This window comes from Pelmatolapia mariae, linkage group LG16_19, assembly GCF_036321145.2.
Source record: "Pelmatolapia mariae isolate MD_Pm_ZW linkage group LG16_19, Pm_UMD_F_2, whole genome shotgun sequence".
NCBI lineage: Eukaryota > Metazoa > Chordata > Actinopteri > Cichliformes > Cichlidae > Pelmatolapia > Pelmatolapia mariae.
In genome coordinates, this window is record NC_086241.1 from 2,818,576 (window position 1) to 2,840,775 (window position 22,200).

Here is a 22,200-nt window from a genome sequence, read left to right on the forward strand (position 1 = left end):
ACTGAAAGTAAACGATGGAGAGGAGTCACATGTGAATCCCATATGCCACAGGTCCACACACCTTCAGTTTTAGAGTCGTTTTTGGACACGTTCTGACCAGAGGAACCTCGTCACATTTTTAAACATATCATAGAGGAAGTCCTCCTTTTATGTAAGTCTACACATGAATTAAAGAACTGCAAACTAAAAGTTCTTATTTCCCTGTTAAGCAATACTACCGGATAAACAGGTACTAAAGAGGCATCTTTCAGTGACGCCAATCCACGAGGAACAGTCTAGACCAGTGGCGTCAAAAGGCTGGCCCCAAAGGATCTGATCTGCCTGCGCAGAGGAACCTCCCCGGCACTTTCTCTCAATTTGTAAAGCTATTGAGACAGAAAATGACACTGAAACACGATTTCAACCACAACCAGTTGGATCCAGTAACATTAAAGGCTTTGTGAAGGGTAAGAATTAAACCAGTCAAATTCCTCTAGACGTTATTGCTACAGAAATCACACCAACATCAATGGGAAAAGCTCCGTCTAAGCTCAGTGCTCCTTGTATTCTTACTACTTACAAGTCACACTTGTAATGTTATGCTATACAACTTAAAACAGGATAAAACAGGTTCTTCTAACCACACAACTCACATTTCAAGTGTTATCACAAAACCCATGACACACAACCACCACTCAACTCTGATCTCGGTTTCCTCCAACTTGTTGTGGTTGTAGTCTCGCTGCCAGCTGGAAGCTATGCTCACAGAGCATCATACTGGCATTCCTGTTACCACTGGAAAGGCAAACACCCTGGAAGTCACGCAGAACTCAGGGGAGCATCCCAGTGGGTAGTCATCCTCAGGGATTCCCCAGAGCTCCCTTTGAAACCTCGCTTTAAAACAACCCGATGTAAATCCAGTCATAACACTACCTCTGTCACTTCTGCTTTTCACGTGTGTTTCTTACTTTGCGTTGTTGTATTTTAAAGGACACAGGAAAGTACAGAAACTGAGCCCACACACACACAGTGATCTTCTGTTCTTGACGTGTGGGTCACTCACCATGGGAAATAGTTGATCCGTACCCTGTTCTTGTAAACCACAATTCCAGCAGACATCACCCCGATGAGAATCTCTGTGTTACTCTGGTCCTGAGGAGAGGAGAGTGGGACAGGTGAAGGAGCGCGTGGTAAAGGTGGAGGCAGGTGAGAAGACACAAACAGACCCAGAGGAGGGAGGAGAGTAAAACTGGCTTCCTCACTGATGTAAACCAAGTATGTGTTCCTAAATCTGACACAGAGTCACAGTTTTAAACTGAGCTTCATGATTATAGCTCTCATACGCATTTCATACTTTAATTCTGCCCGTCACATTTAATCCATGCTCGAGTCCCGTTTGTATATCCCATAATAACACAGCTGAAAAATCACTGCTCTCATTTCCTTCAGCAGCTGGAGCGCCACTCTCTACTGCCTCAGCTAGAAATTACAACAGGCTAGAGCAGCTCTTAAGTTAGCATAGGAGTGTTTTAGCTCGCTGCTGTGAAGTGAAACTACATGAATATAACACAATGCAGATTAATTAGTCAGGAAGCTCGTAAATAAAAAGAACTGCATCACAAATACGGATTAAATGCTGGTTTTCCTGCTCTGCTCCTATCTGTTGGTGACATGATGAGAGCTGAATGCCAATGTGTGGCATTTCTGCAGGGTGTGGGCATCAACGTCAGCTGTACACGCTGCAGCTCCACAGACCTGATCTCAGTCCCAGCACAGACGTGATTGGCTCTGTGAAAACAGTGTATGAACCACGTTGTGACAGCGGGAAAGAGGGAAACCTTTTACAGATTAAAACGTTGTGATATCAGTTTTGAGCAAAACGGTTGAGGGTGGGTCTGGATTATCACCTAACTGCTCGCGGTTGTTGTGGGGGGGGAGGGGAAGGAAGCAAGACGGCTAGAGTGAGATCACAGACAGTGGACATGTCTAACAGGCCTCCAAGCTTTGGTGGAATTAAAAAAGAAGTAAAAATGTTGCAGTTGACAAACCGTAATGCTCCAGAAGCAAGGACAAACTCTTTGTAACACAGTCTTTAACACACAGGCGTTAACAGACTTACCCTTGCATAGTGCAGCTCTACCCCATAGAGCTCCAGCGTGCGTGCTGTGTTCAGATAATTAAACTCTGACTCGGCCGGAGATAGACCGCTGAGAGAGAGAGAGAGAGGAAAAAATAAACAGAGTGAGAGAGGGTGAAGCAGCCGTCGGGAGGCCGTGCGGAGCAGCGACGACGACATGGTGTGTGTTAGACATATGGAGGCGGAAAATGCACAAAGAAAGAAAAGCAGCAAACAAACGAGCCAGGCAGAAGGAAAAGGTCATTACATCTGCAGCATGTGAGCCATATGCATCAGTCTTACATATTTCTACTTTATTTGGTAACACCTTATAATAAGGGCCCATAACTAACAGTGTAACACCCCTGTAATCAAATTACAAGTAATTAAATTTACCTACAAATACTTAAAGGTTGCCGTAACCAGTCAGGGTTTGACAGGAAACAAAGAAGTAATTATACTGCAAGTCTGTTCAAGGGATGCATGAGTAATTTTAAACATTGCATAACTACAGGTATTTTATAGAAACCAATTATGCTGCAAGTGATTTTAAGTATTGCATAATTTCTTGATAATGTTGCAGAAGAACAAACAATATTTCCCCATCTTTCATCGTGACTGTACTCTAAGGTTCAGTGTTATGGATTAACCTTTGCTTGACCTCGCCTAACTTCCAGGTACATTACAGGAAAGCAGAAACTCCTTTCTGTACACTCCTTTTGTGAGTTTAGTTTGAACAGCGATTATGAAAGAAAAATAAATTAAGCTAGATCTCCAAAGGTTGATTCTGTTCATCCGGACGTAGCGTTTACAGTGGGAGAAACGTTTCGTCACTCATCAAAGTGCCCAGCCCACTGAGGAAACAATGAGCTGGGAGGGCTGGTTTCAGTCATTATTCGACTGTACCTACATTTAAGTGTTTGCAGGTAATTATAAATAACAATTAAATTTGATTTAATTACACGGGAACCACGCCCTTAGTCGTGACCCCTAATATACAGTATGATGGTGTAGGTGCTGAAAATGAACATAAAGAATCAATTTTCGATTTTCCGCCTCCACATGCACGAAGCTGTACAAAATCACAGGTGTGTTGTAGGGTGTCTAAGCGTACCTGTGCTGCTGGTGATGTTTGGCGACCTCTTTGTGAAAGTCTTGAGGGGGGTTTGGGATAAAGGAGTACTCAGACAGATAGCCCGGACTATGCTCTGCTTCACTGTAGTCCCCCAACTCAGCTAGAAAGAGAAGAGAGACGCACGTTAGGCTTCAGGATGTTCAGTTTTTCCCCATTCTTGGCTCAGACATATCCATCTGTGGGAGTGGATATATCCGTGTATTGTCAACTAGCCCCACCCAACTGCTGTTCAAACCTTTTGATAGAGAGGGGCAGCCAATCAGGAACAAGTTGGCAAAAGAGTTTGTTTCAAGACGAATAAGGATTATTTTGAACACTTAATCATGCAAAGCTACTTTGGTGGAGTCACTAACTCTAAGTACTAACTGTGCACTTAGTTTTACAACACATCAGGAGGATGTTTGTTAATAACACCAGATACCTCATGATTTAATAAAATGACCTCATCATTCAACACGTAAAATATCTTAAAGTGACCTTCTTTTCTGTTATATACACTGTCACAATTGGGGTTTCACACTAAACACATTAAACTAAGTGTGTGAAGAACTTATGCTCTGCGTCTGAGCCCAGAAACCCCACCCACCAGATGTTTCAATATTCTGTCAGGAGGGGCAGCCAATCAGAAGAGCAGTGAGAGAGTCATTAAAGGGAGAGGAGCTAAATCTGCTAGTTTCAGACAGAGGCCAGACTAAAATACTGCAATAAGCCCCAGTAAAGAGCAAATGTGAAACATCACAGAGTTGGAAATGGGAATAGCTGGCATCCTTCAAAAACAAAACATCAGTAACAGATGAGTGCAATAATAACTGTCAGATCTCTGATAGCTTTCAAAGCGCTCTAAGATGAAGAGCTCAAAGTGAATCCAGCGAGCTCTCTAGGTTAAAACCATCAATTCACTCAAGCAGTCTCTCGACTAACCTACAAACCTGGTGGCCTGAGCATATTGACCAACCAATCAATTCTAGCTCTCTCTTTTATTGATGTGTACACACCACCAGGGACGTGTGTGTGTGGTCAATAGCTCTCGTTTCATACAGTAGTTTAAGGTTGGTTTTATTTTAAGCTGCAGTTCTTTCTTTACCAAGGTTCAGCGCGAAGGTCAATGAACCTCAAAGGCTCGTCAACCTGATCTTTCTTTGTGGATCCATCTCTTGATGTGAAATCCATACTCAGCTGCCGATTGGCTCAAAGTGGGAGATACTAGCTTGAGCTCAAGGGTCTTATAATGATGCTACTGAGGATTTTACTCACGTTGCAGGTAATTTAATAGAAGTGTGTATATGTCAATGTGGATACTTGTGTTTGTACAAGTTGCGGTAAGATTAGGATGATATTCAAATTCTTTTGAACTTTTTGGTTTTCAGGCAGTAATTTTTTGCCTTTTTTTCTTTCAGAGTGCAAGCTTTGGTGTTGGATTTAGAGCTGTGAGTACAGCATTTGGACTGAGCTAACTGAATTAGCAGCATAACAGCTGCTTTGAACAGTTTTTCCCCAAAAGTGAACATGTATCTTCATAATCTATGCTGGCACTGAGCGACGTGACAACACGGACCTAGCTACACTCTGTATCTGTGTGTGTGTGCGCGTGTGTAAAAGCAGTAGCAGTGTGATTCAGCCAGACTAGGCCAAATCTGCTCTGTGACCTACATACTGAAGCTGAGGATATTCCCAGCAAAACATGTGATAGAGGAAGAGCGCTGAAAGGAAGAGGGAGGCAGAGTGGAACGAGGTAAGAGAGGGGGTTTACGAGCACATAAATCGGGGGAGGAGGGGCTGAACATCGACTGCAATGGCCTAGTCTGCAGGTCTGCATATAGTAATGAACAGGTTGCAGTCAGTGGGTTTTACAGTTATAGTGGTTAAATGAGGCTCCAGAACAGCTAAAGTAAGGCACAAGGTAATCACATCAAGCCAAGTGCAGAAGTGGATTTAACAGATCTGATTAGATAGATAAACTTGATTATTATTTAATTTTTTATATCAAATTCCCTTGAGAGCGGCTGGATTTGAAATGCTGTTAGCGACTGAGTCGTATGTGCTTTATTGCATAAAGCTTGATTTACACTTGTGTGCTGAACCTCTGCTTTGCTGCGGCAGCAGAGCATCTGCATTGCTCTGCCATCACCAGTGAAACCGAGCTAACTGTGTTGAGCCTGAAGCTAATAAATATTGCACAACAGTTACTGAAATGCATGAAAGGGTGAAACGACTGAGTCTATGCACGCATCACCAGAGCAATGAAAACCAGAAAATAGCCTGGTCCCACTGGCGTGTAGTGTACTGACTATTGCATCAGCATTCTAAGCTATACAGCTGCATGCTACTATTTAATGGAGTGTGCTAATAAGTGTTTGCTGTATATAATACCACCAAGCTGACCTGTTACAACTGCTGCAACAGTACATTGGCACATGACACTAGAGGTTTCCACGTAAGACAATCCCGAGTGACGGCCGAGTATCTACAGGATCCACGCCAACGTTCTGTTGAATCCATCGGTTGCTTGGTGGGAGACAGAAGGACTCTGGCCAAAATAACATCTCTGATGGACAGAGTCTCCCACCCCATGCATGTAAATGTTGCTGAACTGCAGAGCTCCTTCAGTGATAGACTGCTGCATCCTAGATGCATGAAGGAGCGTTTCCGCAGGTCCTTCCTCCCTGCAGCTGTCAGACTGTACAATCAGAACTGCTCCCAACAAACATAGATGTTTACATCAGCACTGTAACTGCAATAAGTTAATTAACCGAGTTGCACTACAACCTGGTTTGCCTCTTATCTGTAGTTATTTTTATTTAATTTAATAACTGTACAATACTCTGTATATAGTAACCATTGTCCTTAATGTAAATATTTAAGAAAAATTGTGTATGTTTCTGTTCTGTGTCCTGTGTACTGTTTGTTTGTATATGTGTCTTTTTGCTGCTGTTACAACCAAATTTCCCCTTGTGGGACAATTAAAGGATTATTCTATTCTATTCTATTCCATCCAGCAGCACCTTGTAGGACGGTCAAGAGGTAGAAGATGTCCAAACCACAAAGCAGATATCAGACGTTGCTGTGTTCCCTGGTTGGCTTACTGAACTGTTCTGGGTGCTCCAGAGTTAAATCCATCCAACCAGGCTCTGAGGCTCTTACTGAGTGGCCGCGTCTCTGAGCCATGCAGTATTACAAACATGGACATCGGCTTCTCTGGTGACTGAACTGTTTCCATTGTGGTTGTTGACCATCAGCTTCTGGTTTAAGGTCATCAGTTTCTCAGATGAGGAAACTCAGGTATGAAATCGCCACAGTGTCCTGTCCAGTATCTGGTATTTCTCACAATTCAATTAATTTAGGGGCGTCTTTAAAATGGGGCCTCAACGGCGTCAAAAAACACGCTCAAAGAGCCTAAAATGCTCTCACATGGCAAAGTGAAAATCTCCTTAAAAGTAGTCTTCGACACAGAAACGCAATAACAAAGAAAAACGCTTTAAAACTGGGGCAGCACATCATGGGAGAGGGTGAAGAAAGAGAAACCTTCAGGTAAAACATTTCATGTTGAGAGTCTAGTTTATATATTCTCCCCGTTTGATGCACCCACAGCATCTCAGAGCGGACGGAGCTGGTGCCGTTGCAGAGGAGCACCATCACAGCAGGCTTTCTCACCACTTTCACCTCTGCACGTTATTTATGAGCAGCCATTTTTGTAAAGAGAAGCCACAACCTCATCGAATATTTATACCACTGGTGTTAATATCAAATATCAGCACGTGGCTTAATTGAAATGTAATGGCTTCAGAGCAGCAGTTATAAATGCACTCAGGCAACCACAGTCATTACATTTAAGAGCGTGTGCAGCTAAAGAGAGTCCTAATGAATTGCCTTTCCATTGTTAAGTAGAACTGGAGCACCGAGGGAGCGCTACTTACATTGTACGGCGTAGGAAGCCAGCAGCGCGGCTGTGTTGTGAGGACAGGGCAATCTGGAAGTCGAAGGAAGACGTGCACACACACACACACACACACTCACACAGATTAAACAGATGTTTCAGCCTTGGATCAATACAAAAGTTATTACAGTTCATTTCAAAGAGCAGAGATTAGTTATCACCAATAACAGTAACAGAAATGTGGAGGGGAAAAAAAATCTATTCGAGTTTGTGTGAAGAACCAAGTAAGAGGAAGCAGTGAGCCTTATATTCACTGACAAAATGGATAATGAGCGTGTCGTGAGTGCTTGTACGAATGCCCAATGAGCCTACGTGCGCTGCATTAACTCATATTTCCTCCAGTCACCCACATCTTGGCTTTAAAGCAGGACCCACTGTGCAACAATCAGAAGGCTGCCTGAAAGCAGAGGTGTCAACCTCGATTTCACTCACAACGCCATCTGATCTATGGGGTCGAACAAATGCAACCATCGCATAATAACACCCTCGTTTTCCCTCCACGAAGAAGAGGATGCTCACCTGTGCTGATATTTCACGGTTAATGAGCGTTTAATGAGAAAACGCCCCGAAATGAACGCAAGGTGACTTTTATTTTTACCTCCATGTGTTTTTGTAATTAAACTACAGCACGATTTTTACATCCTTCATGATTTAAAGAGCTTGTGTTGATCTACAAATACTTAATAATGAATTCACGACTTTCAGAGGGCCAAACTATTCTCTTTGGCAAGCCGGACCTGTTCTGCGACCCACATGTTTGACACCCCCGGCTTACAGCGGAGGGGAACCTTAAAGCAGCTTGTTTCAGATGACCTACGCTGCTGCACCAAGGCCCAGTAACATAAAAATACGGATTAACTGCAAGTCATGCAAAGTTACCCTGGTCCAAAAATAAAAACATGGGAAATCCCCTTTAAAACGTAGGCCTGTTAAAAATATCTACATAATGGTTCTCATGCCGTAAACACACCTGTATGAGTGCATTTGGCCTGAGGCAGAATGCTCCACCTAGTTGAGTCAGCAACACTGTGTACACAAAGAACAACACACTCACCTTCCAGTTAATAGATCCTGTTTGATCTGCAGAAAATACTGGTACCTGAGGGGGAGGAACACAGAGCATCAGGACAAGTCATCAGTGAAACACCAGCACAGCTGTAGTGATACTGTCATGTAAGGACGAGCACACAGCACTGGCCTGGTGGGAACATTATCACAGTTATAACTTCTGCGGGATGGATGTGAAGTACAGGAACCCCCCACAGCACAGGGCTTTGGTCTTTTTGCCTTAATCTTACATCATGCAGATTTTTAATGACCATTTCAGACATTAAAGCTGTATTAAACTATACATATATATATATATAGTTTAGGTTTATAGTTTCAAACCTGAGGGTGAACACTGTTAAGGTTTTTCTGTGTACTACACTGCTGTCAGGAGTGCTTGTTAAACGTGACTTGAATGTACAATGCATCAAATGGGCATGTCAGATCCAAGGCTCTCTATTCACTTTTACAAGCTCTGTGCAAAACCGAGATAAGGCTCAGAGAGGCTGAAACGATCTCTGCAGAGCTGCGATCGCTCCTCTGCACGTGCACAAAGCAGACAGTGCATTTGCAGAACATTTTATCTTAGAAAAAGATGCTTTTTAAAAAATATTTCTTGATCTGCATTAAGAGAGAAAATAAAGCTCAGATCCAGAGGATCAATTTGCTGTTATTGGGGTTAGGGTCACTGTTTTTAAATCTTTTTATTCTTCATGCCAGAATTTTTAAAAAACTGATGTGGGCAATCTTATCCCCTTTTTACTAATCCCCTCTTTTGGGGGGGAACTCCGGGACTGTACTGATGTTTCCAGCTGTGTGTGGCTCAAAAAAGCATCTCAACCAGTACAGGTATCTTTCTCCTATTAAAAACTACACACATTGTTTCCCTTTAATGGTCTGCAGCCAGGTCAGATTCACTAAACGGGACAAAACAGCGCTCATAGATCGCTTCATTTCAGCATCAAGCATCAGAGTTCCCACCTTTTACACGCAATCAGACAGTACTCTGTTTTATTTGTTTTGTTTTTTTAAATGCCAAAACCCAGTTTGGGATGTCCCAACACGTAAACCTGTCCCTAAATCTTCTGGACAAAGAAAATTTCTTTCTTTGCTGCTCAGACTGAAACACTTCAGAGCATCAAAGTTGACTTTTTTTTGCATTAGCGTGTTTAAACACCTGCTACGAACTACTGATGGTGTGTGTTTTGTTGATGCTGATGCCATTACTGACGACTGACCCTGAACGCAGAACTAACAAATCTACAGAAACACCATTTCCATTGCAAAGCTCCTGCTCGCGGAGATCATTGCTCCATTTCTGAATGAAACTACATCAATACAGCGAGTTCGAGTTGCTCTGCTTTGATTAGCACTTTCTGTGACGCTCTGTCAAATGACAAAAACACTTCATTCATTGTGAGGAGCAGATCTGAGCCTTTATTCCTCTGTTAGTGAACTTTAATGTCAGCGTTTAACAAACTGAGTGGTTCCTGCTGTTTTTAGCCTGTGGTGTTGTTAGAAACTCTTACCGTGTGTATTCTTCCTGAAGTTTATTGGGGTCTGTCACAAAGAATTTGACTCTGAAGCTTAAGTTATGGGGAGACCCTCCTGGAAAAACAGGGACGAACAGTTAGAGGGGAGAAACGCTCATCGGAGAGTGTCAGTCTGTGATATAAATGAACATGTGCTCTCTTTTCAGGGGCTTCTTTAGGAAGCATTATGCATGTGTATTTTTGTTTAGTGATGCAAATAATGGGATAATTAATAATAAGTGTAAAACACACATGTACACTCGTGCTGCTTAAGAAACAAAGCTGCAGTGTTTTTTGTCAATGAGCCAATCGACATGAAATAAAGTTGAAGCGCAGTTCAATCATCGCTGGAGGAGGACTGCAGATTCCACTCAAGCTTAATTGTTCCACACGTCACATATTATATTACGCGTTATTAAAAACAAGAGCGGAGTTGAAATAAAGTTTAATAATGGCTCAAAGCACAGGCAGAATTTTAAATGGCAGCGTGGACGAGAGACATCAGCCTGAGGTGGCGAGTGGATTTTTAACCATTGCTGGGACCACGCTGCAGCCTCAACCAGCTGGGAAGAAAATTAATAATAAAAATCGTGTAATGGAGTTTGACTTGAGTGAACGTGTTTGGCTGCAGGATGAAGTGAATTAGCTGAGCTGGTGTGTGCGGTGGATTTCACATACTTTTTAACTGTTTCCTGACGGGCTTATTGGGATCCAGCCAGCGCTGTAAAATATTGATAGAGAGACACTTAGAGACACCATGAAGTATGAACACACAACTTCAATTATTTACCAGTGGCCACGCACACACACACACACACACAGATCATTACTCACAGACAGACATGATTTAATTTCATCACACTGGTCATTAAACAAGCTTTTATCAACTCCCAACTTTCCCAACAAAATACAGGATCAGATTATCTCTTTTCCATCAGCACAGTTTAAATTTGCTTTACATGAAGCACTTCTTTAGTAAACACATGTGACCTAACTTACCAAAATGCCAGAGTCAAACTATAATGAAACTAGCTAACCGAGTAAGGCAGCAGGAGGCGGGTCTGTCGTGTTTTAAAGATCAAATGTAATTCTTTTAAATCCCCTAAAAACACAGCACCATTAAACTGATACTGGTTTCTCTCAGGCGTCCTTCACAGAGACCGGTCGGCAACCTCCTGGCAACGACTGGTTGCTAAGGTAAAGTGAGCATTCCGTCACTGGCTGCTTGCAGTTGCTAGGTGAAATTGGTTGCTAAGAGACATAAGATGCTGCACTAAAAACTCTTTTGTGATTTCTTTGGCTGTTATCAGGTCGTCATCGGGTTGTTATGGCAACTGTTACCGTACTTTGCACGACTATTTGAATGTTAAAGTGAAATTTGCACCTTTTTAAACGTGTTGGTTGCAGCAGTCAGGTGAACTTTTACTTTGAAGGCAAACCTTCTAGTGCTAGTCTTTAAAGACTAGTCAGCCACAGCAATCTGCAATCGACCAAAGCAATCGCGAGGAGGATTTTGGTGCAGCGCCCTCTTTGCAATCAATTTTACGCAGTGACAGCTAGAAACCACTCACCACAGGTGTTCAGAGCGCCCAGAGGATCACAGAGGATCAGTCTATTGGCCTGCGAGACTCAAACTTTAGGTTGATAAAGTTGAATTTGTTGCTGATCTTTACCCAGCAACACATTGCATAGTTTCAGTGCCCATCAGTGCTCCACAGACCGACAGTGGATCACAACCTCATACAGCCCCACTCCACAGAAAGTGCCCATCCCTGAGTGAAAACAATTCACCCACTCGGAGTTAAAAGTGCTTCTGACATCTAACATGATGCAGATGGAAACGACACTAAGATGCATTCATTGTCCACACAGACACACACATACACACACAGCTGTCATACTAACTGGTGCATCTGATGAGTCGTCAGTCAGGTGCAGGCCAAAGTAGTCCCTCTCGGTCAGCTCCAGGTGCTTGAAGACAGCATCCAGCAGCACCTGGCCATTATCCGACTTCTGCAGAGAACAAAGGAAAACACGGTCATCCAAGCTGAGCTTTATTTACTACCAACATATGATAGACAAAAGTTGTATACACGATCTCCTTGATTCACCTTCCTGGAAACAGGTTTCATGTGAGAGTCACTGATGTCGACAGGTTTAAAAAAAAACAAAAAAAAAACAAGAAACAGAAACTACCCATCTGCACTCAAGCTTCCACGAGACTTTGAGATAAACATCAGTTTCAAGCGAAGTGGTGAGCAGGTTTAGTTTACAGATGGTTTTTGATCAGGATTAAAAGGAAAAAGGAGGAAGAGGAAAGGGGGGATTTCTCCTTAAACACAGAGTCCACAGAGAGCCAATTAAAAGGCTGTAAAATGTGAGAAATCACTTATCAAACGCATCATTAATATCACATCATTTCCTGAGAAAACAGCGAGGGTGAGAGGACAAACCACAGGATCACAAGTGGGGCAGAAAGTCACACCTGATCTGCTGCAACTTTAAGAGGAGGAGGAGGAGGAGGAGGCAGGGCACAAATGTGTGGCTCCATCAGAGCTCCCATGGGAGAACACACACACACACACACTCCCCTTTGCCCTGCTGACACAGTTTTACAACGCACTGTTTGTGTGTGTGGGGCAAACAGACACAATGTTAGCTGACAGTTGACATGTTGACATGGCAGCCCTCTAGGACAACTTGCATGTGTGCAATCTACTAATGTCAAAGCCTTGTTACGTGTGAGTTGCTGGTGTACTGAGAGAACTGGTGACTTTTTGGCCTTCCAGTCACACTCAGGTGAACATGAAAAATTCAACATGGCTACATTTAAGAAGAGGAGTGCTGCAGAGAGGAAAACAAAGCTAATTTGGTCAGAACATTGTCGAAGGTGATCGGTTAGGCTTTCCTTGTCTTTGTCAAGTTATGTGCTTATTGCTTATTAGAAGAAATTTAAAATAAGAACATGAAGAGAGCGGATATCCCTAATGTGGTCATCCTAATAAGAAGCCCACCAATCAGAAAAATAAGAAAGTGCAAAGACCTGAAGCAGGTTTTATCAGGCAGCATGAGCTGGAAACGAGCATGAGAGGTTTAATTAAAAAAATATTTATCTGCAGTTTAATAATGCATTAAAACCTGGTAAACAACTCACTGTTGTTTACTCTAGTAGCAAATTCATATTTCACTGTGGAAGGCGTCAAACGGCCCTTTTGTGGCTGCTGTTCCTCTAAAGCCCACCCGAGGCTGCCTCCCATATTAAAGAGCCCAGATTGACATCACCGATAAACATGTTTATAGAAACAGCTTTGCTATCAATAATGCATTTACCCTTCATCACAAGTCTGCAGGGGTGATCATTTTTGCCATAACTCATCTGCTAACAGGCAGACGCATCCTGGTGGTTTTAGCCGATAGCTGCCCGAGTCACCGAACTGGACCTCATCCCTGCGTCTGTTGTGTTGATGCTTTCTGGAGCATTTTTCAAAATACACATGCTGTTGTTACCTGTGAGGTTAACACCACTAAAGGCCCAAGAAGACAGTGCTGCTGTTTTGTTGACCAAGTTTCTGACGTTTTCCTCACTAGCATTAATTAGCCGGTATATTTGGTATTCTATACTGTTAGCTCATCTGCTAGCATCACAACCATGTCGAGGAGTGATGTCGAGATGCTTTATATACAGCCTCAGCTCAGCATGCACGTATTTTGAGAGTTGAAAGAGAAATGGGAGACTGCAAAAACCGGGACGTCTCCGATGTTAGCGCCTCCCTGATTATAAAAGGCGAGCTGGGAGGTTAGCTATAAAGAGCTTGATGCAGGCGTCAAACACAACAGGAGGAAGGACACAAGCTAGCTCAATGGTTCTGAAGTATATTAGTCACATGGGACACCTTCACTTCTAATAGCCTTATGACTCAAACTCGTACTGAGGTAACTGCGCCCAGCTGCTTAGAAAACGACCAACGCTAGCTCCCAGTACCTGTGATTTTAATATGAAATATGGGATAAACATGGAAGAAAAGTGGGATGTCCTTCATCCATATTTTGTCTCTTCCTGAATCCATGCGTTAACCAACAAATGAAACATGTTTTTCCTCAAAATCAAACAAAGTGTTCTTAGTGTTGATGGACAGGCTGACAGATGAGGTCGGGAAGGAGTCTCTGTGGACTATGATGCGTGCAGACAACACTGTGATCTATAGTGTGCATCGGGAGCAGGTGGAGCTTGAAGAGGTGGAGGTATGCACTAGAGAGAGGAGGAAACGATCCAAAGCAACTGTGGTGAACAAGAGAGTACAGGCAGAGTGGAGTTGGAGGAGACGAGTGTCTGGGGAGCAGCAGGAGGTAAAAGATGGCTGTGATGTATGGTTTGGAGACGGGAAGAAAATACAGGAAGAGCTCAGAGGAGGTTCATGGATGTAGTGAAGGAGGACAGAGGATGCTGGGGATGGGGTGAGATGGATGCAGATGATCTGCTGTGGCGACAGATGAAGGGAGCAGCGCTTCATCAACATCAAGGCTCTTACATTTCCCTTCCATCATCACCACACCTTAAATTTGGAAAAATGGGCCAGTTTAAAAACTCTATTAATGCCTCCTTAAATACATTAGAAGGGCTTTTGAAATATACTAATTTTTTTAGGATGATATAAAATCAGTTTTTAAATTCTGGCTGCTTTGAAGTATCTGGTGGAAAGCCCAAGTGTCTGAAAAGTCTGATGATTACAGCCAGCTGACAGCGGCTGACCGAGAGAATGAGGAAGCTAGCGACGCTAGCCTCTCGTGTGACACTTTCCTTCTGAGACTCTTGATAAACGTGTCTGCTGCCTCCCTGAGAAACTCTGTCTATGCTTCTCCTTTGTATGAAGCAGCTTTTCAGCTCGATGTGGGAGCCCTCTGTGCACTTTTACACTGCAATCCCAGGAAACCCATCGCCTGTGTGTGTGTGTCTGTGTGTGAGCGGGCATGCTTGCCTTTTGTGTGTATTCCTGGCTCACTTTTAACAATGTATGCCTGTTTGCTCTTACAGCAATCGCACATTTGGCTCGTACGCTTTTAGAATACCAGAAGAGACTAGCACCAGCGTGTACACACACACACACACACACACACACACACACACACACACACACACACACACACACACACACACACACACACACGCACGCTTCCTCGGGACTTTTACGCAACAAGCTACACAGACTATGGCAACAGCAGCTCCATGTTCTGGACAGCTCATGTGGCAGTTCTCAGTGAGAGACGAGTCAGAAAGAGCAGAGAAATGCAGAAAGACTTTCAAAGAAAAGAAAAGAAAAGAAAGAATGCAAACGTAAGAAGAGAGAAAGTCACTGAGCCACGGAGAGGGAAAGAGAGAGGAAGCATGGAAGAAGAGAAACGGAGTGATTGACGATGCGACCGGGTGAGACAAACCCTCTTTGTGCCCTTCACCCGCACCGCGGACTGAAACAGTGTCTGTGTGCGTGAGAATGAAGAGAGGAAGGAGACGTGGTGATAGAGAGCAATCAGAGCACAAGAGATTGGCTGAGAGCAGAGGAGGGGCAGAGAGTGAGAGAGAGGGGGGAAAAAAGATGCTCTGATAAGTTTGTCACCCCGAGGGGTTCATCCCGAGGGGGGTTGGAGGGGAGCGGACCATCGAGCATCAAACACTCAGGGGGAAATTCCACTGTTTTATGACAGGTTAACAAAAAATGTGACATTTTTATTGAAGTCCTTCCACAGGAAACAACTGAGTGTGTCAATGTGTGTGTGTGCATGAGCGTGTATTCATATCTTTGTGGGGACCAAAAATAGGAAGTTTACTATACTTATGGGGACCAGAATCCCAGTCCCCACGAGCTTAAAGGCATTTTTGAGACTCCAAATGTGGTTTTAGTGACGGGTTACAGTTGGGTTAGGCATTCATCTTTCATGGTTAGGGTAAAAGGCTCGGGAAAGCATTATGTCAGTTAGATGTCCCCACAAGACGGATGTGTGTGTGTGTGTGTGTGTGTGTGTGTGTGTGTGTGTGTGTGTGTGTGTGTGTGTGTGTGTGTGTGTGTGTGTGTGTGTTAAAGAATGACGGAATTTCAGGAAGTATGAGGCAGCTTGTCCAGGCAGGAAAGGAACAACGTGAAGGTGGAGGCGCTGACATCTATAGCCGTCTTCCTTTTCCAGTAAACTCAGCACAGACTTTCAGGATGAGAACCGAGGGACCGATCTGTGATCTCTGCACGTCTGTCCACCTCACTGAATGAGCAGCACCAGCCCTCATTTAATACACCGGGTCAATGCCAAAAAGCACGACGGCATTTGATGCACAACGGAGGTGAAAACTCGTCTGACCAAACAGTGATCTTCATTTTAAAATTAGTGGGCAGCCTTGTTTTGCTAATATTGATTTTAAACAGCCCTAAAACAAAGGACGTCTACTAAAACGGACGTCGTGCTGAGGCCAAGAAACATGCGAGAGCGCACACGTATAGCACATCCTGCCCACACATGCAGTGTGACACCTCTCTCACACCTCCCTGGTTTCTAAGCAGTGTGGTTGCATTCACTATTTCGGCTCTTCCAGTCACAGAGGTGGAGCGAACCGTTTACTGTTACACTCTCATTTTTCTCACCATCGAGCATAACCAACTCCATGAAACTGTCAGCACTACAACAACACATGCAAATTCTGCTGTCCTGTCGTTGGCTGCAAAAACCAAAACACACGGAGGAAGTGAGAAGTCAAGAGCGAGTGGTTGTTCACTCCATCAGAATAACATCTCCAAGCTCATCGACTCTTTCTGGCTCCACAGAGAAAACTGATCAGGAATTAAAAATGAGGCATTAATAAAAGAACAGGAATCACTTCAGAAGGAATTTAAGGGCATCTCTTAAACAGAAACACTGAGTCAATGGAGTCCCATTAAAGGAAAAAAGAAATACAATAACTGAAAAGGGGGAGAGGTGGCAAAAACTCTGCTTGGCCTCTAAAATTCCAATAAAAAAAGAAAAGCGCAGTTACCAAGCTGAGCTCAATGATGGATCTATACAAACATCTGGGGTTAAAGATTTTTGGCATGTAATAACTAACAAGCACACTCCAGTCACGCCTACAGCTGGTTCAAAAAGAAACACGTAAATAAAAAGAGCAAATCACACCTGTCGTGGCGGCGCTTCACTGCCTGCATGTGCAGAGTCCATTTCAAAGTTCTTATCTTTGTTTTCAAATCTTTAAACGCTCGCGCCTCACCTTACCTCTCTGAGCTCTGACCAACAGAAACAGAAATCCAAGCTCAGAGGGGGCGGAGCCTGTCCATTATTCTACCTAGTGTGAGCACTAACTCGTTTTTATTTCATAATCGTTTTTATTGTGTGCATACAGCACTTTGTATCTGTTGTGCCTGCATTTAAAGTGCTTTATAAATAAAGTGGGTATGGTATGGAATAATGTTGGGCTAACACTGAGGGTCAGTCAGAGTGTCCAAGAGAAATGTGGGCACAATAAGCCCCATTTAAAGCCATTTAAATCAGTTGTAGTGGGCTGGGCGCTTCATTGACAAATGCCAGTTCAGCTTTTGCTGTTACATTGAAGTCAGGTCTGCTCACTAGTGTGTTTAAGTAAATTTAGTTCACAGCACTGCCCTTGTGGTACACACATAAAAACAGAAAACAGCAGTAGTGTGTAGCTCTGATTAGCTTGTTTACAGCAGCTGGCTCTTTTAAGTTTGATGGTTTATACTTTAAGTTTGTTATTGTACTTTTCTCTTGTAACTGGTGCCTACTGGGCAGATGATCCCAGTGCTATTTCAACTCATTGATCTCTGTATGTAGTACAGCAGTAGAGTAGAGGGATATTACCTAATCACAGACATTTTTGTTTATTAAATATTTAAATGTAGTGATTTCAATGAAACAAACTGGGACACGTGGTGCTTTCTACACATGTGTGACAAACGAAAGACTGACTGTGAGCCTGGGAAAAAAAACCCAGTAACTTGGGTCTTTGTTAAGAGCTGCCTGATTACCAAATAGCTGTTACAGACAGCTGAATATTCATGTTGGGTATTGTGGTTACTTTGGTTCTGCTTTCCTGTGAATTGACCATGCTGCTAACCCTGCTTTTGTATGTGGGGAGGTGGGTTTTCCAAGCACGCATGTGAGGATATGTGAGGATAACACGTGATATCATTGTATTTTTCTTTTTTATTAAACGCTGCAGTGGTGACTGACTGGTGTGACTGATGGTTGCTGTGGGTTTTTGACTCATTTTCCACGCCGAGTCTGAACGTAAGGTGAACGCAGATAAAACTGCTTTTATTATTGATCGTGTTTCCGATGACGACATGGGTGTAGCTATTACTCAGCGATGAATGCCTCTGGCAGGTCTCTCCTACTTCTGCAGTGGGTTGCAAACTATGAATATGAAATTTGGTACCTGCACCGTGCAGGCGTGCAGGATGGAACAGCCCGAAGCAAAAGGAGGAGGCGATCTGATATTTTTCTTCCTGAAAATTAAGTAAGCTGAGTGTTGTTGCTAGGCAGTTTTTAAGTGAGTCTCAATTACGTAGGTGAGAACTACACAGATAATATCTGAAATGTTCTGACTGTGCAGAAACTGTAAGTCCAGGGGCTGTTGTTCATTAATTTATGAAAGCGTGACACATTGACATTTAAAGAGGCTTCTTCCCCAAACTAAATGTGAAAACAGGGCAATTCCACAGTTACTGAAAATTACAAATTAAAACGTAATCGTAAAAAAAAAAAAAAAGGCTCAGCATGAATGCAATTAAAAGACAAAAGTTACAATAAATATCTGAACGTAAATCAGAATACCTGACCTTGCTGAGTTATTGTCTAAAATACAGTCGTTGCATTGATCGTTGGTGCTTTTCTTGAATTTTCCATCGTAAACTGAAGCGCAACAAATTGACAAGAAACTGACAAGAAATGATGGAAACCAAGCGCTCGATGCTTGAAATTTCATCGACCCTTCCTTAGACGACATTTAAATTACGCTCGGCGCTCTCTAAAGCTACAACAATATCTGGAATAACACTTTACACTGATATTATTTCAGCCTACGGCTTTCCATCTATACGATCATCAATACAAGCCCCTCATGTGCCTCCCACAGCCAACCCACACACTCGCACACCACGAGCCCCCACGGTTCCCATGACAATAAGAGGCTGCTTCTGGATTTTCACTCTCCGCCGGAGTCACGGCCAGTCGGCCACAGAGAGGATCAATAGAAGTATTGTTGCTCTCGGGATGGCTTGTCCTTCCAGGAAGTTACTGCTGCTGCGGGGGCCTGATCAATGAAGCTGGCAGAGAGGCCGACAGAGCTCACACTACATTGAAGTTCTCACATTCGGCTAAGCTTGAACACACAGACGGTCTTTTACATACATGGCTCAGACTCATCTGCATGACAAGAGTGACAGGAAGTGAACGGGCAGTTACAAAGTAGCGTGGAATAACGCACAGAGTAAAAAGTACGACTTCATTATCACATCAGCACTCATCAGATATAATGTTCATATTGTCATTCGTGCTTTTCTTTCAGTAAACACAAATCTCAACCCTAACAGGAAGTGATGTGTCTGAGAGGATGTTATTAGACGAATTGCGCTGTGACTCAAAGGGACTTTCCCGACTGACTTTGTGTCTCTCTGTCACGGTGCTCGATCAGACGGAGAGAGCCGTGACAGATGGCCGTAACATCAGTCACAAGCTGGCTCGTCACCTGGTTTGAAGCGCACGCACCGCGCTCACTTACAGACACCCTGCTTTATTTTCCCCTCGAGCATCGCCTGCGTGAGACTGAATGCTTGTAAAGCGAGATAAAGACCGACTGATCAACCGCTGAGATCAAACCTCAAAGCCAGAAATGGAACAAACTGAAGCCAGCGGGACAAGTGAAACCCTACCCATTAGTATCATCAGAACACAAGAGAAAGAGAGAGAGAGAGTGGGCTGCGTTTTAAATGTCTGCCAATGTGTCGAAACACAAAGGATTTTTTTCCCCCACCGACTCTCAGATGAATCTGAGGTGGGCTTGAGGGGAAATTCACAGTAACGGAAAAAGGTATGTAGGAAAATTGGTCTGAGAGAAAGGGGAAGGGGTTTGATGCTGGTAGTTTTCAATTCTAAAAAAAGAAAAAGAGCAGACGAGACCACCGTCTTCATCAGAACGAATAAACAGGAGATCGTCTTCGTCTGGGAACAATTTCAGTGTTATTGAGAAAACACTTAAAAAAACAAACAAAAAACAAAAGTAATGTTCTGCCATGTGCTTTTAACTCGCACTCACAATTGAAACAAGGCGGTTGGGACTGAAGGGGGTTTACTTACATTGACTTTGAAGGCCTGGACTGTGTTGTCCAGCAGCAGTACGTTGCACACAACCTGTGTGTGCTGCCTGTCTCGCTCCAGCTCAGTCGCCCGGACATTGTAGGATCTGCCAGCAGGCAAGCGGAAGCGCGCGCTCATCACGCTCCTACCAGGGTCTGCAACGAGAGAGGACACAGCACAGAGGAGAAAACGATGAGTGAGAGCAAAACCAAAACGGGGCTCGATCAGGGTCCGATCTGCCAAAGATCTAAAATTGCCTGTAATGAATGCATAACACCACGAAACTTAAGGTGCGCTTTAGGGGACAAAAACCTCTTTGTTCCAGGCTCGATCCATCTACAAACAGATGCACAATACGGCACGCAGCGACGGCAGCCGCGCAAGCCCGTGCAAGCAGGTCGAAGCATCGGCGAGCGAGTGTTTCATGGGAAAAGAATGTCAATACGCAAGCGGCAGATTCCCTGCCAGGGGGATGCGCCACCTCAAACGCTCACGGGACAACCCAGAATGACACATTTTATTATTTTAAGAGGCGATTAGATTTCGTCAGCGAAGAATAATGCAACAACCGGGGCCATGCTGTCCTATTAAACTGTCCTGTTTATTACATGGAAGCTTCAAAAACCACAGCACGTGTGATGGTATCTTTCCCAACAAAGAACAATCAGTTTTAATCTTAATGGGGAGAATCAATGCAGCACGCTGTTAGCACGCTGCTATCTAAAACAGAAAAAGGCGCCCTGTGACGGCAGAGCACAGCTGAGTAGGTGCAGCTCTCACTGTGTGATCTGTGCAGACACACTGCTGATGGTGATGATGATGATGAGGAGGAGGAGGACGCAGCTCTCACTTCCAACATGAAGACAAAAACACGAAGGCTACAGCAGAGCGAGAGCAGCGAATGACGGACCTGGTTCACACAAAGCGACGAATGAGTAAGCCTCCTATAATCACTGGACGGATGTCGACTGAAGGTAAAACATGAAGGTGTGAGATTTATTCCTCTGCTTTTACACCCTGCTGAGGACTCACTTTCACGTGACTCTATTTAAACGTGTTTGTAATCTCCGTAGATGAACAGTTCTTTCAAAGAGTGAAGACAAGACTACGGGCACCTGTTCCACATGATTTTCATACATTAAAATGCATATTCTCATTCTCAGATACTAGAGCAGCTCTTATCCAGAGTAAGTCTTTATTATCTCAGACCGGTCATGTTCTATTTTCCTTTAAGCCGAGTTTGTTCTGGTTGGCTGCTCCACGCAAACCGAGGGTTTTAAAAAAGACGATTGGTTCACTTTACACAAAGAAGAGACCTGCGATGTAACTTGGAGAGCTTCAGAGGAAGAGATAAGCAGACCTTGTCACCTTTGTGCACAGCTGCTGAGCTTCCTGTTTGTCAATTTCAAGTGAAATGGCGAGTCTGAATTTTCTGAGCTGCTTCAGAGAAATCAGACGTTCCCGTTTCCCCCACAGTGTTTCACTTTTCCTTTACAATAAGCTGTGTTTCTGTCTGATTATCTGATTAGTGAGTAACAGTTCAGTTCTGTGAAGCTTCTGATGAGAAGTCAGTGGCTCACAGACTGTCTGGAGTCATCATTAAAGCCGTCTGTCAGAGGCTGGTCAATGAAAACAGAGGAATGATATGATGCTGCAATGAGCTCCAAGCCCTTCCTGTCCACATCCTGCTTTTTTACTTTTAGGTCATCTAGCATGACTGCAGACGTGACAAACACGGTGCTGTCATCACGGGCTGCTGTATCTGTAGCGATGGATCTGTGGATGGGGAGGGCTCTCCGAGCTGCTCATCACTACACATGAGCACAAACCACGATGACCTGCTGACAGATGGTGCGCTCTCTATAAATGCACATTTATACTTCAGGTCACCGCTAACAAACTCTCCCTCTCACACACAGACACACAATAATCTATATGTCATATGCACAGAGGAAGTTCTTGCATATGCTTTGTGACAGTCGCCTCATTCAAAAATAGACACAATGACATGTGACAGACATCTCAAGAAAGCATCTATCACCCACACCCTGTGGTCACATTATATTACTTCATCGTCCTGAATGTCCAGTGACTTAACAACAACTCAGGA

General features: G+C 43.7%; 1 protein-coding gene across 1 annotated transcript in view; it reads right to left on the reverse strand.

The window, feature by feature from the left end:
* The window catches only part of ptpn4a (protein tyrosine phosphatase non-receptor type 4a), a 74,573-nt gene that overhangs the window by 24,067 nt on the left and 28,306 nt on the right, over positions 1-22,200 (reverse strand). The window contains exons 2-10 of the mRNA XM_063499933.1: positions 20,091-20,245; positions 11,649-11,756; positions 10,422-10,464; positions 9,741-9,819; positions 8,219-8,263; positions 7,145-7,197; positions 3,210-3,330; positions 2,099-2,186; positions 1,043-1,131 (exon numbers count right to left, since the gene is read on the reverse strand). Coding sequence (XP_063356003.1) covers positions 1,043-1,131; positions 2,099-2,186; positions 3,210-3,330; positions 7,145-7,197; positions 8,219-8,263; positions 9,741-9,819; positions 10,422-10,464; positions 11,649-11,756; positions 20,091-20,228 — 764 coding nt within the window. The 5' untranslated portion in view covers positions 20,229-20,245. The remainder of the gene's footprint in view (positions 1-1,042; positions 1,132-2,098; positions 2,187-3,209; positions 3,331-7,144; positions 7,198-8,218; positions 8,264-9,740; positions 9,820-10,421; positions 10,465-11,648; positions 11,757-20,090; positions 20,246-22,200) is intronic.